This window comes from Cydia pomonella, unplaced genomic scaffold (assembly GCF_033807575.1).
Source record: "Cydia pomonella isolate Wapato2018A unplaced genomic scaffold, ilCydPomo1 PGA_scaffold_145, whole genome shotgun sequence".
In the NCBI taxonomy this organism is placed as follows: Eukaryota; Metazoa; Arthropoda; class Insecta; order Lepidoptera; family Tortricidae; genus Cydia; species Cydia pomonella.
In genome coordinates, this window is record NW_026907788.1 from 100063 (window position 1) to 124964 (window position 24902).

General features: G+C 38.3%; 1 protein-coding gene across 1 annotated transcript in view; it reads right to left on the reverse strand.

The window, feature by feature from the left end:
* The window catches only part of LOC133533264 (outer dynein arm-docking complex subunit 4-like), an 88365-nt gene that overhangs the window by 11991 nt on the left and 51472 nt on the right, over positions 1–24902 (reverse strand). The window contains exons 10-11 of the mRNA XM_061872220.1: positions 5487–5632; positions 4896–5062 (exon numbers count right to left, since the gene is read on the reverse strand). Of these exons, the coding sequence (XP_061728204.1) occupies positions 4896–5062; positions 5487–5632 (313 nt within the window). The remainder of the gene's footprint in view (positions 1–4895; positions 5063–5486; positions 5633–24902) is intronic.

Consider the following 24902-nt stretch of genomic DNA (forward strand, 5'->3'; position numbering starts at 1 on the left):
TGTTGGATACAAAATCCCATTTAATTCAACAGTTGTACAAGAAATTGAACCAATGAACTCTGTTTTTTCTCCATCCGATAATGAGAATCTTAAAATCGCTATCACAAAGTTACTAGTTTGCGGCGCGGTCGTAAAATGCCAAGATTCTACAGGGCAGTTTATATCCAAGGTTTTTCTTACCCCTAAAAGTGACGGGTCACTTAGATTTATCCTTAATCTCAAAAAACTAAATAAGTTCATTGATCATCATCACTTTAAGATGGAGGATATTCGTACTGCCACAAAACTGGTACCTAAATCAGGATACCTAGCAACGATTGACCTTAAAGAAGCATATTTTTTAATTCCGATTCATGAATCATGCCGAAAATTTTTAAGATTCAAATTTAATGATACCTATGAGTTTACATGTCTACCGTTCGGGCTCTGTTCAGCGCCGTACGTTTTTACTAAACTCATGAAACCAGTTATTACACATCTCAGAAGTAAAGGCTTAATGCTTGTAATATATCTAGACGATATATTGTGTATAGGTCGTACTTATAGCGAATGCCATGATTGCGTTACAGAAACCGTATCCCTATTAGATAAATTAGGATTTGTGATTAACGACAAGAAAAGTATATTTCAGCCAAGCCAGACATGTACCTTTCTAGGATTTAATATAAATACTCGCGATATGAGCCTAGAGTTGCCCTACAAGAAACGAAAACATATCTACGATCAGTCAAAAAGTATTTCCAAACAAAAAGTTTTAACCATAAGAGAATTTGCTACTTTTCTTGGTTCTCTTACCTCTACTTGTTTGGCAGTATCTTATGGTTGGGTATACACTAAACGTTTAGAGAGAGAAAAATTTCTTGCGTTAAAAAATTCAGGTGATAATTATGATAGTAATATGATATTAACTGAAAAAATTCAACCAGACTTAAAGTGGTGGCAAGAAAACATAATGACCACCAAAAACCCGATCCGAACAAGTAAATACGCGTTGGAAATATTTTCAGACTCATCACTTACTGGCTGGGGCATATATTGTAATGGTAAACGCTCTCACGGTTTCTGGAACGCTACAGATAGGGAGCACCATATTAATTTTTTGGAGCTCCAGGCTGCCTTTATAGGACTTAAGTGTTTTGCAAAAGATTTGAATAACAAAGAGATTTTACTTAGAATTGACAATATGACCGCAATCTCTTATATAAATAGGATGGGTGGGGTACAATACGTACACCTTAATGACATAACTCGCAAAATATGGCAGTGGTGCGAAAGTCGCAAGCTATTTATTTTCGCATCATATATAAAATCTAGAGACAACAAGGAGGCCGATCAAGAGTCAAGGCGCACCAATATCGACACAGAGTGGGAATTATCAGAGGATGCGTATAATCAAATTACTGACAATTTTGGTATCCCTGACATCGATATGTTTGCCACTCGAATCAATTCGAAATGTCAGAAATATATCTCTTGGTTCCCGGATCCAAGTGCCTTCAATATTGATGCGTTTACAGTTGATTGGCATCCATATTTTTTCTACGCTTTTCCACCCTTCTCTTTAATTTTACGATGCTTAAATAAGATCATTGCCGATAAAGCAACTGGCATAATTGTTGTTCCTTACTGGCCTAGTCAGCCGTGGTTTTCACTACTGACAGCCTTGTCGACGTCAGAATTCATTTTCCTGGGACCTAATATTAACTTGCTCCTATCCCCTTTCAGGACTTACCATCCACTCTGGAGGAAGCTTACCCTGGTGGCGATGCTATTATCAGGAAAGCATTTTCTAGGCAGTCATTAATGCCTCAAACGATTGATATAATGATTTCATCTCTATCTGCAAATTCATTAAAACAATATAATTGTGAATTGCATAAGTGGTGGCTGTATTGTAAAATCAATAAGTTAGATTGTTTCTCAGTGGACACATCCATAGTATTACATTTTCTAACGGAGCAATATCAACGTGGAGCTAACTATTCAAGTCTAAATACTTCTCGCTCAGCTCTATCTTTAATTTTAGGAGAATCGCTTACTAAACATAGACATGTGTCTAGGTTTTTAAAGGGAGTTTATAAAACCAAACCCTGTTTCCCAAAATACCAAACAACTTGGGACCCGAATATAGTTTTGAATCATTTAACTACCTTATATCCAAACGAAGATATAAGCCTGGATCTATTAACACGAAAAACCGTAACTCTGCTCGCATTGTCGACTGCACAACGAGTACAGACGTTATCCTTGATTAAGCCTCCTAATATTCAAATATATGAAGATAATATTAAAATAATTGTTGATGACATATTAAAAACATCCGCTCCCAGTAGGACAATGCCACGTCTCATTATACCGTTCTTCCCCAATAAAGTAGAAATCTGCCCAGCTAGGACATTGTTGGCATACATGGATAGGACCCAAACCTTTAGAAATAGCGTCAACACAGAACGACTTTTATTAACAATAAAAAGACCAATACATAACGCTAGTTCTAGCACAATTAGTCGCTGGATAAAAAAGACGATGTCTGACAGTGGAATCGATACGAGCTTGTTCTGTGCTCACAGCACAAGGCACGCTGCTACCTCAGCGGCCAATCGCAAAGGCCTGTCAGTCGAAAGGATTAAGAAGACAGCAGGCTGGTCCGGGAATTCGTTAGTATTCTCGAAATTTTACAATAGACCCCTAACAACTGACGCTAATGCCGACAATGCCTTTGCTGAAGCAGTTTATAATGTCTGATTATACTTACCTATAGTTTATACGTGATGATGAGCTTGCTATAATCAAACAAATACAATGAAAGAAACTAATTAAAACACCATGTGATTACAATAGTGTTTTTCCTTTAATTTTCACCCAACTCTGCGAAAGGGCGCTAAACATCTACCTAGTCAAAATTAAATCTCGAGGATGTAACGTCGATAGTATAATTTATGGTTAAACAAACTTACCTGAAGTGAAGTTTGGCCATAATTATACGAGACGTTACATCCGAAGAGATTTAATGTCCCATCCCGCCCTGTTTGAATAGTAATTAGTTATATTACATCTTACCATTCAATTCATCCCAAAATTTCGCAGAGTAGATGCCTTAACTCTCTAAAGTAATGAGGTGACACGCGCGCCAACAGAGGGCGCAGCGGCGAGAACGAGAGGATCAATTGACAATTTTATTTTCTTATATCTAAATATTGTGCTGGATGCCTAGTACATTAAACAGTGTACTACCTAGTCAAAATTAAATCTCTTCGGATGTAACGTCTCGTATAATTATGGCCAAACTTCACTTCAGGTAAGTTTGTTTAACCATAAATTATATTTGAGAAGACCCAAAACTAGTCCTTAGGTTTTTGTAACTAAAATAGATTTTTCTAAAGTAATTACGAATTGCCCTCTTGCACATGAGAGGAGGCCTGTGCCCAGCAGTGGGACGTATATAGGCTGAATTATTATAGTTACGAATAATCAACCATGCCAAAGAACTCTGAAATATCGCCATATCCAAAGGCTCGAGTCGAGCCAAAGACGAGCTTTCCAGCAGCGCGCCCGGGTATCAGAGGGCCTACCGCGAACCACGTTCGATGTGTTGGCTCTGTGTCGCACTGGTAAATTCGTACGTAAGTGTGACAGGGAGGCAACACGTCAAACGTGGTTCGCGGTAGGCCCTCTGGTCTGCTGCTTGTAATATAAAACATCTTTCTAGAAGAAAATACTTACTATTACGAAGCATATTAAGTATGTACTGTGTCAAAGAACTCAGAAACATCGACGTATCCAAAGGCTCAAGCCAAAGACAAGCCTTCCAGCAGCAAGGATCTTTCCAAACGAAAGTAGTAAGTAGTAAGCTACGTAGGTACTAAGAGTACTTAAGAAGCATAATACATACTGTGTCAAAGAACTCGGAAACATCGCCATATCCAAAGGCTCGAGCCATAGAGGAACCTTCCAGTAGCGCGGCCCGGGCGTCAGGTCTGCTGTTTTGTAATACATAACATCTTTCCAAAAGAAAGTAGTAAGTATAGATACTAAGAGTACTTAAGAAGCATAATACATACTGTATCAAAGAACTCGGAAACATCGCCATATCCAAAGGCTCGAGCCATTGAGGAACCTTCCAGTAGCGCGGCCCGGGCGTCAGGTCTGCTGTTTTGTAATACATAACATCTTTCCAAAAGAAAGTAGTAAGTAGGTACTAAGAGTACTTAAGAAGCATAATACATACTGTATCAAAGAACTCGGAAACATCGCCATATCCAAAGGCTCGAGCCATTGAGGAACCTTCCAGTAGCGCGGCCCGGGCGTCAGGTCTGTTGTTTTGTAATACATAACATCTTTCCAAAATAAAGTAGTAAGTAGGTACTAAGAGTAATTCAGAAGCATAATACATACTGTGTCAAAGAACTCGGAAACATCGCCATATCCAAAGGCTCGAGCCATAGAGGAACCTTCCAGTAGCGCGGCCCGGGCGTCAGGTCTGTTGTTTTGTAATACATAACATCTTTCCAAAAGAAAGTAGTAAGTAGGTACTAAGAGTACTTAAGAAGCATAATACATACTGTATCAAAGAACTCGGAAACATCGCCATATCCAAAGGCTCGAGCCATTGAGGAACCTTCCAGTAGCGCGGCCCGGGCGTAGGTCTGCTGTTTTGTAATACATAACATCTTTCCAAAAGAAAGTAGTAAGTAGGTACTAAGAGTACTTAAGAAGCATAATACATACTGTATCAAAGAACTCTGAAACATCGCCATATCCAAAGGCTCGAGCCATTGAGGAACCTTCCAGTAGCGCGGCCCGGGCGTCAGGTCTGCTGTTTTGTAATACATAACATCTTTCCAAAAGAAAGTAGTAAGTAGGTACTAAGAGTACTTAAGAAGCATAATACATACCGTATCAAAGAACTCGGAAACATCGCCATATCCAAAGGCTCGAGCCATTGAGGAACCTTCCAGTAGCGCGGCCCGGGCGTCAGGTCTGTTGTTTTGTAGGATGTGACATCGTGCCAGCAGGAAGGTAGCGTTGAGGAGCCACACGCTTTGGCCTGAGGATCGTGCTTCTGAATAAAATACATTTATCTTAGTAAAAAAAAATATCATACACTTCATTTTTTGGTATAGTCGGCATTAGATATATTGGAGCGGTAAATATTTAAGCAATGCTTCTATTACCAAGAAGTTAAAGCTCATCACAATTATTTACACTTTCACGATTTTTAGGGTTCCGTAGCCAAATGGCAATTAAAGATGGCGATCGTGCAGCGTTGACATCGGCGATGTCACTGTCAAATGCCTTGATATCATGAGCTCTACAATGTAATAGGTAAGCGTCATTCTAGATCTATGATAAATTGATAATGAGTGAAGGATTGAGCGTTCTAATAATGCAGCAACGATGAGGAATATGACAGTGAAATCGCACGGCAGTTGCCATCCTGCTGGATATTCTAATATATTACTTATATGTTTTAGCCAACCACAAACCTGCTTGGCACTTTGTAGAATAATATCTAGCTTTCTGAGCCTTCTTGGTATCAGCGTATAGGCGCGCTAGCTCGTGCAGGATGTAGCAACGCTCGGACGCGCGCTCGGCAAGGGCTACGGAGCGCTCGAGGGTGCGCAGGCGAGTCCTGCAAAACATCGATACAGGTATACGGCACGATTCGAAGAATGAGATACGATAACGATAATTTCTCATTTAGATATCGTTTGTATGTCGTATAATTGACAGTTTGACGAAGACTCTTTGACGTTAGAAACATTGTAGTAGATCTTATAGGGAGCGTGCATGAACTGTAGGTGGCAGCACAGGAGCTGTCAGATTTTTGGCGCGAGGCGCAAATGTGATGTTTATTGTTCCGATGTAGCCCACAAGATGGCAGAACCTACTATGCACAAGAAGACACGTGACGCATAAATCTACATGTTATGGTCCTGATTCAGGCCAATAGATGGCAGACCCTCCAACGCGCACGGTCCCTATTGGGATCACAGCGGAATCTAAATAAACGTCAATTTTGACATGTCGTTTAGTTATCGATCTTTTCAATATCTTACACGTGTCTAGTCTTTAGTTTTATAACTGGCCGCGTAGCCAACGTTACAATCGTTAATGCTCCGTGGCGTAGCATAGTCATCTCTCTATCACTCTTCCATATAAGTGCGACTGTGACAGTTGCGTTTCGTTCGCCACGGAGCGTAAACGATATGCACGTTGGCTACTCGGGCTGTACTTGCTCCGAGAATCTATCCAGCGGTCGCAGCATGGTTCCATTGTTATCGCCTATCACCATGCCTGTCACGTTCTAACAGGTAAGTGCGAAAGTGACAGGCGGTATTTTTGCTTTCATCAAATTTTCATGAATTGTTTTGATAATTTGTGATAATAATAATAATATAAATTATAAACTAACATAAATGTCACATTCTTAATACTAAATGATGAACGACTAATTAGTCGACTAATATATAACATATTGATAGACATACTTAACAATAGGATATTTGACATTGAACACTTGCCTATTAATCAAGCATATGTAGGTATCATTCATTAGTCAATGCTTTACTCGATCTCTCAACAGGAAATATACAATGCTCTCTCTGTACAATACCATACCATACCATATTACTAATTCCTTCAAAGTAATTAAAACCATTTTAATAGAAACATAATTTGATTTATTTTGATTAAAAAAAAGAAACCAACCATATTCCTATTATTTCAAATTTAACTGGAAATTTTCTCTTATCACAGACCAGAGTACAGTCTCGGAACCGGTTTTTAAAATACCGGTATATACCGGTTTATTTCGGTTTTCCTCCGAACTAACGCCAACGTTTTAAGAACTTTATCGTAACCTAAAATAAACCGGTTCGACGAGCGACGCAACGGCCGGTCGGCCTGGTGGTGTGCCACGTAAACAGACACCGACATATGATGAAACAGGTTTTTATTGTTCTAAACCGGTTAATTTGACAAGAACTGTTCTGAACTGTAAAATAACGGTTTTTCGAGCGAAACCGAAATTTAAAGATTTTGCGCCAAGTACATTCAAACGGTTTGGTTTAACCGGTTTCCGAACCTTGGAAGGAAGGCGCAAAAATATCTGACACGATCTTATTAAAATTTGTAGAGCCATAAGGGCGTGTCACATATTTATGCGGCCTTCGAATAGTAACATATTATTGCAGGTGACTTTAGTGAGTATTGTGATTAACCGTGGAGACTATACGTCTCTGTAATATTGTCATGTACTTGACTTTGGATACATATTAGTTATTTATTCTGTAGCATTAGTTTATACCGGTGTGAAGTTAGCAGCCAAAGTTAGCAGCCGCCGATAACCCAACCAAATTAAGAAGTCAAAATTTTAAACGTAAAAAATGTCATAGAGAACCAGTAAAAGAGCACCTGATGCATGTAATTACAAAGTAAACAGACCAAAAAGGACTAAAATTAATGCAAAACTAAAATATATTCACTTTCGTCAAAGCACTCATGCTATCTGTAATATTGCCTAGTAAAAAGGCAAGCATGAGGTTTTCAAAACCGTTTCCATGCAGATAGATAGCTACATAATCAAGCTAAAGAGCTGCTGAAAGCTTTAAGTGATACTCGACCATTAACTTGGAGAAAAGGGGAGACCAAGGCAAACTGAACACAAAATATTCGAAATAGTTGCAATATTCAAAGATTTTTAGCATGAAGAACGGCAAGCAAGGGATTATCGACCTATGTGATAGTTAGCTAGTAACACAACCTATAAATGATTGTGCATCACAAGTTGATACTCGATCGATAAGACTAGTCAATTTACTGAAAAGTAAAATATTTTGATAATCTAAGTTAAGCGGCTGCTGAGAGCTACGAGTGCTAAAACGGCCAGCAAGAGGTTTTTGAAACCTGAACTATACAGCTAGATCATCAGGCTAAAGAGCCGCTAAGAGCTTAAAGTGATACTTTACTACTATCTAGGAGAAAAGGGAAGACCAAGGCAAATGTAGCCAAATTATTTAAAAATGTTGCAGTTTTCAAACATTTTTAGCATGAAGGACGGCAAGCAAGGGATTTTCGACCTATGTAACAGTTAGCTAGTGTCACAACCTACAAATGACTGTGCATCGCAAGTTGATACTCGATCGATAAAACTAGTCAATTTACTGAAAGGTAAAAAAAATGATTTTCTTACTTTAGTGGCTGCTGAGAGCTGCAAGCGCTAAAACGGCCAGCAAGAGATCTTTGAAACCTGAAGTATACAGTTAGATGATCAAGCTACACAACTGGTCAGAGCTTTAAGTAAAACTAGACTACTATTTGGGGGAGAAGGGGAGACCAAGTCAAATATACCAAACATATTTAAAAAAGTTGCAGTTTTCAAAGATTTTTAGTATGAAGGACGGCAAGCAAGGGATTTTTGACTTATGTGACATTTACCTATTGTAACAACCTACAAATGATTGTGCATCGCAAGTTGATACTCGATCGATAAAACTAGTCAATTTACTGAAAGGTAAAAAAAAATGATTTTCTTAGTTAAGTGGCTGCTGAGAGCTACAAGCGCTAAAACGGCCAGCAAGAGATCTTTGAAACCTGAAGTATACAGCTAGATGATCAAGCTTACCAACTGTTCAGGGCTTTAAGTAGTACTAGACTACTATTTGGAGGAAAAGGGGAGACCAAGGCAAATATACCAAACAAATTTAAAAAAGTGGCAGTTTTCAAAGATTTTTAGTATGAAGGACGGCAAGCAAGGGATTTTTGACTTATGTGACATTTACCTATTGTAAAAACCTACAAATGATTGTGCATCGCAAGTTGATACTCGATCGATAAAACTAGTCAATTTACTGAAAGGTAAAAAAAAATGATTTTCTTAGTTTCGTGGCTGCTGAGAGCTACAAGCGCTAAAACGGCCAGCAAGAGATCTTTGAAACCTGAAGAATAAAGTTAGATGATCAAGCTACACAACTGGTCAGAGCTTTAAGTAAAACTAGACTACTATTTGGGGGAAAAGGGGAGACCAAGTCAAATATACCCAAAATATTTAAAATAGTTGCAGTTTTCAAAGATTTTTAGCATGAAGGACGGCAAGCAAGGGATTTTCGACCTATGTGACAGTTAGCTAGTGTCACAACATACAAATGATTGTGCATCGCAAGTTGATACTCGATCGATAAGACTAGTCAATTTACTAAAAAGTAAAATAAAAAAATGATTTTCTTAGTTTAGTGGCTGCTGAGAGCTACAAGCGCTAAAACGGCCAGCAAGAGATCTTTGAAACCTGAAGTATACAGTTAGATGATCAAGCTACACAACTGGGCAGAGCTTTAAGTAAAACTAGACTACTATTTGGGGGAAAAGGGGAGACCAAGTCAAATATACCCAAAATATTTCAAATAGTTGCAGTTTTCAAAGATTTTTAGCATGAAGGACGGCAAGCAAGGGATTTTCGACCTATGTGACAGTTAGCTAGTGTCACAACATACAAATGATTGTGCATCGCAAGTTGATACTCGATCGATAAGACTAGTCAATTTACTGAAAAGTAAAATAAAAAAATGATTTTCTTAGATTAGTGGCTGCTGAGAGCTACAAGCGCTAAAACGGCCAGCAAGAGATCTTTGAAACCTGAAGTATACAGTTAGATGATCAAGCTACACAACTGGGCAGAGCTTTAAGTAAAACTAGACTACTATTTGGGGGAAAAGGGGAGACCAAGTCAAATATACCCAAAATATTTCAAATAGTTGCAGTTTTCAAAGATTTTTAGCATGAAGGACGGCAAGCAAGGGATTTTCGACCTATGTGACAGTTAGCTAGTGTCACAACATACAAATAATTGTGCATCGCAAGTTGATACTCGATCGATAAGACTAGTCAATTTACTGAAAATAAAATAAAAAAATGATTTTCTTAGTTTAGTGGCTGCTGAGAGCTACAAGCGCTAAAACGGCCCGCAAGAGAACTTTGAAACCTGAATTATACAGTTAGATGATCAAGCTACACAACTGGGCAGAGCTTTAAGTAAAACTAGACTACTATTTGGAGGAAAAGGGGAGACCAAGGCAAATATACCAAACATATTTAAAAAAGTTGCAGTTTTCAAAGATTTTTAGTATGAAGGACGGCAAGCAAGGGATTTTTGACCTATGTGACATTTAGCTATTGTAAAAACCTACAAATGATTGTGCATCGCAAGTTGATACTCGATCGATAAGACTAGTCATTTTACTGAAAGGTAAAAAAAAATGATTTTCTTAGTTTAGTGGCTGCTGAGAGCTACAAGCGCTAAAACGGCCAGCAAGAGATCTTTGAAACCTGAAGTATACAGTTAGATGATCAAGCTACACAACTGGTCAGAGCTTTAAGTAAAACTAGACTACTATTTGGGGGAAAAGGGGAGACCAAGTCAAATATACCCAAAATATTTAAAATAGTTGCAGTTTTCAAAGATTTTTAGCATGAAGGACGGCAAGCAAGGGATTTTCGACCTATGTGACAGTTAGCTAGTGTCACAACATACAAATGATTGTGCATCGCAAGTTGATACTCGATCGATAAGACTAGTCAATTTACTGAAAAGTAAAAAAAAAATGATTTTCTTAGTTTAGTGGCTGCTGAGAGCTACAAGCGCTAAAACGGCCAGCAAGAGATCTTTGAAACCTGAAGTAATACAGTTAGATGATCAAGCTACACAACTGGGCAGAGCTTTAAGTAAAACTAGACTACTATTTGGGGGAAAAGGGGAGACCAAGTCAAATATACCCAAAATATTTCAAATAGTTGCAGTTTTCAAAGATTTTTAGCATGAAGGACGGCAAGCAAGGGATTTTCGACCTATGTGACAGTTAGCTAGTGTCACAACATACAAATGATTGTGCATCGCAAGTTGATACTCGATCGATAAGACTAGTCAATTTACTGAAAAGTAAAAAAAAAATGATTTTCTTAGTTTAGTGGCTGCTGAGAGCTACAAGCGCTAAAACGGCCCGCAAGAGAACTTTGAAACCTGAATTATACAGTTAGATGATCAAGCTACACAACTGGGCAGAGCTTTAAGTAAAACTAGACTACTATTTGGGGGAAAAGGGGAGACCAAGTCAAATATACCCAAAATATTTCAAATAGTTGCAGTTTTCAAAGATTTTTAGCATGAAGGACGGCAAGCAAGGGATTTTCGACCTATGTGACAGTTAGCTAGTGTCACAACATACAAATGATTGTGCATCGCAAGTTGATACTCGATCGATAAGACTAGTCAATTTACTGAAAAGTAAAAAAAAAATGATTTTCTTAGTTTAGTGGCTGCTGAGAGCTACAAGCGCTAAAACGGCCCGCAAGAGAACTTTGAAACCTGAATAATACAGTTAGATGATCAAGCTACACAACTGGGCAGAGCTTTAAGTAAAACTAGACTACTATTTGGGGGAAAAGGGGAGACCAAGTCAAATATACCCAAAATATTTCAAATAGTTGCAGTTTTCAAAGATTTTTAGCATGAAGGACGGCAAGCAAGGGATTTTCGACCTATGTGACAGTTAGCTAGTGTCACAACATACAAATGATTGTGCATCGCAAGTTGATACTCGATCGATAAGACTAGTCAATTTACTGAAAAGTAAAAAAAAAATGATTTTCTTAGTTTAGTGGCTGCTGAGAGCTACAAGCGCTAAAACGGCCCGCAAGAGAACTTTGAAACCTGAATTATACAGTTAGATGATCAAGCTACACAACTGGGCAGAGCTTTAAGTAAAACTAGACTACTATTTGGGGGAAAAGGGGAGACCAAGTCAAATATACCCAAAATATTTCAAATAGTTGCAGTTTTCAAAGATTTTTAGCATGAAGGACGGCAAGCAAGGGATTTTCGACCTATGTGACAGTTAGCTAGTGTCACAACATACAAATGATTGTGCATCGCAAGTTGAAACTCGATCGATAAGACTAGTCAATTTACTGAAAAGTAAAAAATAAATGATTTTCTTAGTTTAGTGGCTGCTGAGAGCTACAAGCGCTAAAACGGCCAGCAAGAGATCTTTGAAACCTGAAGTATACAGTTAGATGATCAAGCTACACAACTGGTCAGAGCTTTAAGTAAAACTAGACTACTATTTGGGGGAAAAGGGGAGACCAAGTCAAATATACCCAAAATATTTCAAATAGTTGCAGTTTTCAAAGATTTTTAGCATGAAGGACGGCAAGCAAGGGATTTTCGACCTATGTGACAGTTAGCTAGTGTCACAACATACAAATAATTGTGCATCGCAAGTTGATACTCGATCGATAAGACTAGTCAATTTACTGAAAAGTAAAAAAAAAAATGATTTTCTTAGTTTAGTGGCTGCTGAGAGCTACAAGCGCTAAAACGGCCCGCAAGAGATTTATGAAACCTGAAGTATACAGTTAGATGATCAAGCTACACAACTGGTCAGAGCTTTAAGTAAAACTAGACTACTATTTGGGGGAAAAGGGGAGACCAAGTCAAATATACCCAAAATATTTCAAATAGTTGCAGTTTTCAAAGATTTTTAGCATGAAGGACGGCAAGCAAGGGATTTTCGACCTATGTGACAGTTAGCTAGTGTCACAACATACAAATAATTGTGCATCGCAAGTTGATACTCGATCGATAAGACTAGTCAATTTACTGAAAATAAAATAAAAAAATGATTTTCTTAGTTTAGTGGCTGCTGAGAGCTACAAGCGCTAAAACGGCCCGCAAGAGAACTTTGAAACCTGAAGTATACAGTTAGATGATCAAGCTACACAACTGGGCAGAGCTTTAAGTAAAACTAGACTACTATTTGGAGGAAAAGGGGAGACCAAGTCAAATATACCAAACATATTTAAAAAAGTTGCAGTTTTCAAAGATTTTTAGTATGAAGGACGGCAAGCAAGGGATTTTTGACTTATGTGACATTTAGCTATTGTAAAAACATACAAATGATTGTGCATCGCAAGTTGATACTCGATCGATAAGACTAGTCAATTTACTGAAAGGTAAAAAAAAATGATTTTCTTAGTTTAGTGGCTGCTGAGAGCTACAAGCGCTAAAACGGCCAGCAAGAGATCTTTGAAACCTGAAGTATACAGTTAGATGATCAAGCTACACAACTGGTCAGAGCTTTAAGTAAAACTAGACTACTATTTGGGGGAAAAGGGGAGACCAAGTCAAATATACCCAAAATATTTAAAATAGTTGCAGTTTTCAAAGATTTTTAGCATGAAGGACGGCAAGCAAGGGATTTTCGACCTATGTGACAGTTAGCTAGTGTCACAACATACAAATAATTGTGCATCGCAAGTTGATACTCGATCGATAAGACTAGTCAATTTACTGAAAAGTAAAAAATAAATGATTTTCTTAGTTTAGTGGCTGCTGAGAGCTACAAGCGCTAAAACGGCCAGCAAGAGATCTTTGAAACCTGAAGTATACAGTTAGATGATCAAGCTACACAACTGGTCAGAGCTTTAAGTAAAACTAGACTACTATTTGGGGGAAAAGGGGAGACCAAGTCAAATATACCCAAAATATTTCAAATAGTTGCAGTTTTCAAAGATTTTTAGCATGAAGGACGGCAAGCAAGGGATTTTCGACCTATGTGACAGTTAGCTAGTGTCACAACATACAAATGATTGTGCATCGCAAGTTGATACTCGATCGATAAGACTAGTCAATTTACTGAAAAGTAAAAAAAAAATGATTTTCTTAGTTTAGTGGCTGCTGAGAGCTACAAGCGCTAAAACGGCCCGCAAGAGAACTTTGAAACCTGAAGTATACAGTTAGATGATCAAGCTACACAACTGGGCAGAGCTTTAAGTAAAACTAGACTACTATTTGGGGGAAAAGGGGAGACCAAGTCAAATATACCCAAAATATTTCAAATAGTTGCAGTTTTCAAAGATTTTTAGCATGAAGGACGGCAAGCAAGGGATTTTCGACCTATGTGACAGTTAGCTAGTGTCACAACATACAAATGATTGTGCATCGCAAGTTGATACTCGATCGATAAGACTAGTCAATTTACTGAAAAGTAAAAAAAAAATGATTTTCTTAGTTTAGTGGCTGCTGAGAGCTACAAGCGCTAAAACGGCCCGCAAGAGAACTTTGAAACCTGAATTATACAGTTAGATGATCAAGCTACACAACTGGGCAGAGCTTTAAGTAAAACTAGACTACTATTTGGGGGAAAAGGGGAGACCAAGTCAAATATACCCAAAATATTTCAAATAGTTGCAGTTTTCAAAGATTTTTAGCATGAAGGACGGCAAGCAAGGGATTTTCGACCTATGTGACAGTTAGCTAGTGTCACAACATACAAATGATTGTGCATCGCAAGTTGATACTCGATCGATAAGACTAGTCAATTTACTGAAAATAAAATAAAAAAATGATTTTCTTAGTTTAGTGGCTGCTGAGAGCTACAAGCGCTAAAACGGCCCGCAAGAGAACTTTGAAACCTGAATTATACAGTTAGATGATCAAGCTACACAACTGGGCAGAGCTTTAAGTAAAACTAGACTACTATTTGGGGGAAAAGGGGAGACCAATTCAAATATACCAAACATATTTAAAAAAGTTGCAGTTTTCAAAGATTTTTAGTATGAAGGACGGCAAGCAAGGGGTTTTTGACCTATGTGACATTTAGCTATTGTAAAAACCTACAAATGATTGTGCATCGCAAGTTGATACTCGATCGATAAGACTAGTCATTTTACTGAAAGGTAAAAAAAAATGATTTTCTTAGTTTAGTGGCTGCTGAGAGCTACAAGCGCTAAAACGGCCAGCAAGAGATCTTTGAAACCTGAAGTATACAGTTAGATGATCAAGCTACACAACTGGTCAGAGCTTTAAGTAAAACTAGACTACTATTTGGGGGAAAAGGGGAGACCAAGTCAAATATACCCAAAATATTTAAAATAGTTGCAGTTTTCAAAGATTTTTAGCATGAAGGACGGCAAGCAAGGGATTTTCGACCTATGTGACAGTTAGCTAGTGTCACAACATACAAATAATTGTGCATCGCAAGTTGATACTCGATCGATAAGACTAGTCAATTTACTGAAAAGTAAAAAAAAAATGATTTTCTTAGTTAAGTGGCTGCTGAGAGCTACAAGCGCTAAAACGGCCAGCAAGAGATCTTTGAAACCTGAAGTATACAGTTAGATGATCAAGCTACACAACTGGTCAGAGCTTTAAGTAAAACTAGACTACTATTTGGGGGAAAAGGGGAGACCAAGTCAAATATACCCAAAATATTTCAAATAGTTGCAGTTTTCAAAGATTTTTAGCATGAAGGACGGCAAGCAAGGGATTTTCGACCTATGTGACAGTTAGCTAGTGTCACAACATACAAATGATTGTGCATCGCAAGTTGATACTCGATCGATAAGACTAGTCAATTTACTGAAAAGTAAAAAAAAAATGATTTTCTTAGTTTAGTGGCTGCTGAGAGCTACAAGCGCTAAAACGGCCCGCAAGAGAACTTTGAAACCTGAAGTATACAGTTAGATGATCAAGCTACACAACTGGGCAGAGCTTTAAGTAAAACTAGACTACTATTTGGGGGAAAAGGGGAGACCAAGTCAAATATACCCAAAATATTTCAAATAGTTGCAGTTTTCAAAGATTTTTAGCATGAAGGACGGCAAGCAAGGGATTTTCGACCTATGTGACAGTTAGCTAGTGTCACAACATACAAATGATTGTGCATCGCAAGTTGATACTCGATCGATAAGACTAGTCAATTTACTGAAAAGTAAAAAAAAAATGATTTTCTTAGTTTAGTGGCTGCTGAGAGCTACAAGCGCTAAAACGGCCCGCAAGAGAACTTTGAAACCTGAATTATACAGTTAGATGATCAAGCTACACAACTGGGCAGAGCTTTAAGTAAAACTAGACTACTATTTGGGGGAAAAGGGGAGACCAAGTCAAATATACCCAAAATATTTCAAATAGTTGCAGTTTTCAAAGATTTTTAGCATGAAGGACGGCAAGCAAGGGATTTTCGACCTATGTGACAGTTAGCTAGTGTCACAACATACAAATGATTGTGCATCGCAAGTTGATACTCGATCGATAAGACTAGTCAATTTACTGAAAAGTAAAAAAAAAATGATTTTCTTAGTTTAGTGGCTGCTGAGAGCTACAAGCGCTAAAACGGCCCGCAAGAGAACTTTGAAACCTGAATTATACAGTTAGATGATCAAGCTACACAACTGGGCAGAGCTTTAAGTAAAACTAGACTACTATTTGGGGGAAAAGGGGAGACCAAGTCAAATATACCCAAAATATTTCAAATAGTTGCAGTTTTCAAAGATTTTTAGCATGAAGGACGGCAAGCAAGGGATTTTCGACCTATGTGACAGTTAGCTAGTGTCACAACATACAAATGATTGTGCATCGCAAGTTGATACTCGATCGATAAGACTAGTCAATTTACTGAAAAGTAAAAAAAAAATGATTTTCTTAGTTTAGTGGCTGCTGAGAGCTACAAGCGCTAAAACGGCCCGCAAGAGAACTTTGAAACCTGAAGTATACAGTTAGATGATCAAGCTACACAACTGGGCAGAGCTTTAAGTAAAACTAGACTACTATTTGGGGGAAAAGGGGAGACCAAGTCAAATATACCCAAAATATTTCAAATAGTTGCAGTTTTCAAAGATTTTTAGCATGAAGGACGGCAAGCAAGGGATTTTCGACCTATGTGACAGTTAGCTAGTGTCACAACATACAAATGATTGTGCATCGCAAGTTGAAACTCGATCGATAAGACTAGTCAATTTACTGAAAAGTAAAAAATAAATGATTTTCTTAGTTTAGTGGCTGCTGAGAGCTACAAGCGCTAAAACGGCCAGCAAGAGATCTTTGAAACCTGAAGTATACAGTTAGATGATCAAGCTACACAACTGGTCAGAGCTTTAAGTAAAACTAGACTACTATTTGGGGGAAAAGGGGAGACCAAGTCAAATATACCCAAAATATTTCAAATAGTTGCAGTTTTCAAAGATTTTTAGCATGAAGGACGGCAAGCAAGGGATTTTCGACCTATGTGACAGTTAGCTAGTGTCACAACATACAAATAATTGTGCATCGCAAGTTGATACTCGATCGATAAGACTAGTCAATTTACTGAAAAGTAAAAAAAAAAATGATTTTCTTAGTTTAGTGGCTGCTGAGAGCTACAAGCGCTAAAACGGCCCGCAAGAGATTTTTGAAACCTGAAGTATACAGTTAGATGATCAAGCTACACAACTGGTCAGAGCTTTAAGTAAAACTAGACTACTATTTGGGGGAAAAGGGGAGACCAAGTCAAATATACCCAAAATATTTCAAATAGTTGCAGTTTTCAAAGATTTTTAGCATGAAGGACGGCAAGCAAGGGATTTTCGACCTATGTGACAGTTAGCTAGTGTCACAACATACAAATAATTGTGCATCGCAAGTTGATACTCGATCGATAAGACTAGTCAATTTACTGAAAATAAAATAAAAAAATGATTTTCTTAGTTTAGTGGCTGCTGAGAGCTACAAGCGCTAAAACGGCCCGCAAGAGAACTTTGAAACCTGAATTATACAGTTAGATGATCAAGCTACACAACTGGGCAGAGCTTTAAGTAAAACTAGACTACTATTTGGGGGAAAAGGGGAGACCAAGGCAAATATACCCAAAATATTTAAAAAAGTTGCAGTTTTCAAAGACTTTTAGCATGAAGGACGGCAAGCAAGGGATTTTTGACCTATGTGACATTTAGCTATTGTCAAAACATACAAATGATTGTGCATCGCAAGTTGATACTCGATCGATAAGACTAGTCAATTTACTGAAAGGTAAAAAAAAATGATTTTCTTAGTTTAGTGGCTGCTGAGAGCTACAAGCGCTAAAACGGCCAGCAAGAGATCTTTGAAACCTGAAGTATACAGTTAGATGATCAAGCTACACAACTGGTCAGAGCTTTAAGTAAAACTAGACTACTATTTGGGGGAAAAGGGGAGACCAAGTCAAATATACCCAAAATATTTAAAATAGTTGCAGTTTTCAAAGATTTTTAGCATGAAGGACGGCAAGCAAGGGATTTTCGACCTATGTGACAGTTAGCTAGTGTCACAACATACAAATAATTGTGCATCGCAAGTTGATACTCGATCGATAAGACTAGTCAATTTACTGAAAAGTAAAAAATAAATGATTTTCTTAGTTTAGTGGCTGCTGAGAGCTACAAGCGCTAAAACGGCCAGCAAGAGATCTTTGAAACCTGAAGTATACAGTTAGATGATCAAGCTACACAACTGGTCAGAGCTTTAAGTAAAACTAGACTACTATTTGGGGGAAAAGGGGAGACCAAGTCAAATATACCCAAAATATTTCAAATAGTTGCAGTTTTCAAAGATTTTTAGCATGAAGGACGGCAAGCAAGGGATTTTCGACCTATGTGACAGTTAGCTAGTGTCACAACATACAAATGATTGTGCATCGCAAGTTGATACTCGATCGATAAGACTAGTCAATTTACTGAAAAGTAAAAAAAAAATGATTTTCTTAGTTTAGTGGCTGCTGAGAGCTACAAGCGCTAAAACGGCCCGCAAGAGAACTTTGAAACCTGAAGTATACAGTTAGATGATCAAGCTACACAACTGGGCAGAGCTTTAAGTAAAACTAGACTACTATTTGGGGGAAAAGGGGAGACCAAGTCAAATATACCCAAAATATTTCAAATAGTTGCAGTTTTCAAAGATTTTTAGCATGAAGGACGGCAAGCAAGGGATTTTCGACCTATGTGACAGTTAGCTAGTGTCACAACATACAAATAATTGTGCATCGCAAGTTGATACTCGATCGATAAGACTAGTCAATTTACTGAAAATAAAATAAAAAAATGATTTTCTTAGTTTAGTGGCTGCTGAGAGCTACAAGCGCTAAAACGGCCCGCAAGAGAACTTTGAAACCTGAATTATACAGTTAGATGATCAAGCTACACAACTGGGCAGAGCTTTAAGTAAAACTAGACTACTATTTGGGGGAAAAGGGGAGACCAATTCAAATATACCAAACATATTTAAAAAAGTTGCAGTTTTCAAAGATTTTTAGTATGAAGGACGGCAAGCAAGGGGTTTTTGACCTATGTGACATTTAGCTATTGTAAAAACCTACAAATGATTGTGCATCGCAAGTTGATACTCGATCGATAAGACTAGTCATTTTACTGAAAGGTAAAAAAAAATGATTTTCTTAGTTTAGTGGCTGCTGAGAGCTACAAGCGCTAAAACGGCCAGCAAGAGATCTTTGAAACCTGAAGTATACAGTTAGATGATCAAGCTACACAACTGGTCAGAGCTTTAAGTAAAACTAGACTACTATTTGGGGGAAAAGGGGAGACCAAGTCAAATATACCCAAAATATTTAAAATAGTTGCAGTTTTCAAAGATTTTTAGCATGAAGGACGGCAAGCAAGGGATTTTCGACCTATGTGACAGTTAGCTAGTGTCACAACATACAAATAATTGTGCATCGCAAGTTGATACTCGATCGATAAGACTAGTCAATTTACTGAAAAGTAAAAAAAAAATGATTTTCTTAGTTTAGTGGCTGCTGAGAGCTACAAGCGCTAAAACGGCCAGCAAGAGATCTTTGAAACCTGAAGTATACAGTTAGATGATCAAGCTACACAACTGGTCAGAGCTTTAAGTAAAACTAGACTACTATTTGGGGGAAAAGGGGAGACCAAGTCAAATATACCCAAAATATTTCAAATAGTTGCAGTTTTCAAAGATTTTTAGCATGAAGGACGGCAAGCAAGGGATTTTCGACCTATGTGACAGTTAGCTAGTGTCACAACATACAAATGATTGTGCATCGCAAGTTGATACTCGATCGATAAGACTAGTCAATTTACTGAAAAGTAAAAAAAAAATGATTTTCTTAGTTTAGTGGCTGCTGAGAGCTACAAGCGCTAAAACGGCCCGCAAGAGAACTTTGAAACCTGAATAATACAGTTAGATGATCAAGCTACACAACTGGGCAGAGCTTTAAGTAAAACTAGACTACTATTTGGGGGAAAAGGGGAGACCAAGTCAAATATACCCAAAATATTTCAAATAGTTGCAGTTTTCAAAGATTTTTAGCATGAAGGACGGCAAGCAAGGGATTTTCGACCTATGTGACAGTTAGCTAGTGTCACAACATACAAATGATTGTGCATCGCAAGTTGATACTCGATCGATAAGACTAGTCAATTTACTGAAAAGTAAAAAAAAAATGATTTTCTTAGTTTAGTGGCTGCTGAGAGCTACAAGCGCTAAAACGGCCCGCAAGAGAACTTTGAAACCTGAATTATACAGTTAGATGATCAAGCTACACAACTGGGCAGAGCTTTAAGTAAAACTAGACTACTATTTGGGGGAAAAGGGGAGACCAAGTCAAATATACCCAAAATATTTCAAATAGTTGCAGTTTTCAAAGATTTTTAGCATGAAGGACGGCAAGCAAGGGATTTTCGACCTATGTGACAGTTAGCTAGTGTCACAACATACAAATGATTGTGCATCGCAAGTTGATACTCGATCGATAAGACTAGTCAATTTACTGAAAAGTAAAAAAAAAATGATTTTCTTAGTTTAGTGGCTGCTGAGAGCTACAAGCGCTAAAACGGCCCGCAAGAGAACTTTGAAACCTGAATAATACAGTTAGATGATCAAGCTACACAACTGGGCAGAGCTTTAAGTAAAACTAGACTACTATTTGGGGGAAAAGGGGAGACCAAGTCAAATATATCCAAAATATTTCAAATAGTTGCAGTTTTCAAAGATTTTTAGCATGAAGGACGGCAAGCAAGGGATTTTCGACCTATGTGACAGTTAGCTAGTGTCACAACATACAAATGATTGTGCATCGCAAGTTGATACTCGATCGATAAGACTAGTCAATTTACTGAAAAGTAAAAAAAAAATGATTTTCTTAGTTTAGTGGCTGCTGAGAGCTACAAGCGCTAAAACGGCCCGCAAGAGAACTTTGAAACCTGAATAATACAGTTAGATGATCAAGCTACACAACTGGGCAGAGCTTTAAGTAAAACTAGACTACTATTTGGGGGAAAAGGGGAGACCAAGTCAAATATATCCAAAATATTTCAAATAGTTGCAGTTTTCAAAGATTTTTAGCATGAAGGACGGCAAGCAAGGGATTTTCGACCTATGTGACAGTTAGCTAGTATCACAACATACAAATGATTGTGCATCGCAAGTTGATACTCGATCGATAAGACTAGTCAATTTACTGAAAAGTAAAAAAAAATGATTTTCTTAGTTTAGTGGCTGCTGAGAGCTACAAGCGCTAAAACGGCCAGCAAGAGATCTTTGAAACCTGAAGTATACAGTTAGATGATCAAGCTACACAACTGGTCAGAGCTTTAAGTAAAACTAGACTACTATTTGGGGGAAAAGGGGAGACCAAGTCAAATATACCCAAAATATTTAAAATAGTTGCAGTTTTCAAAGATTTTTAGCATGAAGGACGGCAAGCAAGGGATTTTCGACCTATGTGACAGTTAGCTAGTGTCACAACATACAAATAATTGTGCATCGCAAGTTGATACTCGATCGATAAGACTAGTCAATTTACTGAAAAGTAAAAAAAAAATGATTTTCTTAGTTTAGTGGCTGCTGAGAGCTACAAGCGCTAAAACGGCCCGCAAGAGATTTTTGAAACCTGAAGTATACAGTTAGATGATCAAGCTACACAACTGGTCAGAGCTTTAAGTAAAACTAGACTACTATTTGGGGGAAAAGGGGAGACCAAGTCAAATGTACCCAAAATATTTCAAATAGTTGCAGTTTTCAAAGATTTTTAGCATGAAGGACGGCAAGCAAGGGATTTTCGACCTATGTGACAGTTAGCTAGTGTCACAACATACAAATAATTGTACATCGCAAGGTGATACTCGATCGATAAGACTAGTCAATTTACTGAAAAGTAAAAAAAAAATGATTTTCTTAGATTAGTGGCTGCTGAGAGCTACAAGCGCTAAAACGGCCAGCAAGAGATCTTTGAAACCTGAAGTATACAGTTAGATGATCAAGCTACACAACTGGGCAGAGCTTTAAGTAAAACTAGACTACTATTTGGGGGAAAAGGGGAGACCAAGTCAAATATACCCAAAATATTTCAAATAGTTGCAGTTTTCAAAGATTTTTAGCATGAAGGACGGCAAGCAAGGGATTTTCGACCTATGTGACAGTTAGCTAGTGTCACAACATACAAATGATTGTGCATCGCAAGTTGATACTCGATCGATAAGACTAGTCAATTTACTGAAAATTAAAAAAAAATGATTTTCTTAGTTTAGTGGCTGCTGAGAGCTACAAGCGCTAAAACGGCCCGCAAGAGAACTTTGAAACCTGAATTATACAGTTAGATGATCAAGCTACACAACTGGGCAGAGCTTTAAGTAAAACTAGACTACTATTTGGGGGAAAAGGGGAGACCAAGTCAAATATACCCAAAATATTTCAAATAGTTGCAGTTTTCAAAGATTTTTAGCATGAAGGACGGCAAGCAAGGGATTTTCGACCTATGTGACAGTTAGCTAGTGTCACAACATACAAATGATTGTGCATCGTGTTGTATATGTAATATATGTATACATGTAGCTATAGCGGGTTCGGTGCCTCGACCCCTACTTAAGGTAACACTTCGCATGAATATAACCAGTGTGATTTCAACCGCCGTTAGTTTCACTTGTCCCCTGTCACATACGGAACAGTGGCGACGAATCTACCCGCGTTTTAAAAAAGTGAATAGTACAATGTCTCATTTTGGGATATTAACCAGCTTTGATCATAATACGGGAACGTGGCAGGTGTACAAAAATCGGTTGTCACAATGGTTTATCGCGAATGATATAACCAAGGAAGCCGACACTACCGGAGTGAAGCGGCGCGCGATATTGTTGAGCGCACTCGGCGAGGCTACCTACAAGTTAGCGGCAGATTTAGCCTTGCCTAAATTACTACATGATTTGCCCTATGAAGATATTCTTTGTATTTTGGATGCACACTTTTCCCCCAAACGCTGTATTTTTGGTGAAAGATTTACGTTTTATTCAGCCGTGCAAAAGGAGGGTGAAAGTTACACGGAGTGGGCTGCAAGATTGCGTGGACTGACGGAGCATTGCAGTTTTTCAAACCTCGAAGAAACATTAAGGGACCGTTTTATAATGGGAATGCTTTCTGGGAAGGAGCGAGAGAAGCTGTTTGCCTTAGAACCTGGCAACGTGACCTTGGCAAAAGCAGTCGAGTTGGCGGAGACCTTGCGCAGCGCACGCGCAGGAGCTACCCCGGCCCAGGCCTCGTCAGCGCCCGAACAACTGTTTAAGATCTCTACGAAACCTAGTGCTAGTGCTAACGCTAAAGTGAAGTGCGCGGTATGTGGTTTTAAAAACCACACCACAGAGCAGTGTCGGTTCGCTAACTATACTTGCAGGAAGTGTAACAAAAAGGGTCATCTGAATAGGATGTGCAAAAAAATTAATTATGTGGGAAACGAGAGTGTCGATGAGAACGGCGATGATGGTGAGTTACTTAATATTCGTACTGTTAATGGCGAGCCAATGACAGAAATAATTGACGTTCACGGGGTAAGAATGAAGTTTCAATATGACTGCGGCTCAGCGGTTACCGCAATTTCGGAACAAGTGTATTTACAATATTTCAAACACGTGCCGTTATCCCAACCAAATAAGCGGTTACATACTTATATAGGCGGTAATATTTCTTGTGTCGGCATCGCCCCATTACTTTTTTCTTTTTGGGGTAAACCTCATACGTTTGATGTTCATGTTATCCGTAATGGGGGGCCACCAATTTTAGGTAGGGACTTTATGGCTCACTACGGTCTAGAAATTACCACACCCGTTAATTTTTGTGAAACTTCAAATACCTTTTTAGATATATTACAAAAACAATATCCCGCGGTTTTCTCTGACGAACTAGGAACTTTCAATAAATATAAAATAAAATTATTTTTAAAAAGTGATTCAAAGCCCATATTTTTTAAAGCGCGTCCTATGGCCTTCGCTTTGCGCCAAAAAGTTGAAAACGAATTAGAGCGCTTAGTACGAGTAGGTATATTAAAACCGGTCGAGTACTCGGAGTACGCTTCGCCGGTAGTGCCGGTCTTAAAACGCGATGGCTCTTTACGTCTCTGTGCAGATTATTCTGTCTCAATTAATAAACAGCTGTTAGTTGAACAGTACCCGTTACCCACTGCGCAAGAATTGTTTACCAAATTGCATGGCGGACAGCAATTTAGTAAACTAGATCTCTCACAAGCATACGCGCAGTGTGTCCTTGACGATGAATCTCAAAAACTCACTTGTATCAACACGCACAAAGGGCTATTTCTATATACCAGATTAGTATATGGCTTAGCAAGCGCGCCGGCCATTTTCCAGCGCGTTATGGAGTGCGTGTTGGCAGGTATGGACGGAGTTTTATGTATGTTAGACGACGTGTTGGTGACAGGAGCTAACAGGGAGGAGCATTTAACGAGGTTGCGGGCAGTACTTCAAAGACTGCAAGATGCCGGTCTGACCTTACAAAAAGCTAAGTGTGACTTTTTCAAGGACGAGTTAGAGTATTTAGGATACACTATAAACAAACACGGCTTGAAAAAGTCACCCAAAAAGGTTGAAGCTATTGTAAATGCGCCTACCCCGACTAATGTTGCCAGCTTACAGTCATTTCTGGGCTTAGTAAACTACTATAGAAATTTCGTACCCGGTGCATCGTCACTACTTAGTCCGTTATACCAATTGTTACAGAAGGGAAGCAAATGGGTTTGGAATTCCGTACATAACGATGCCTTTATGGCCATAAAAAAACATTTGAGTTCAGATCAGGT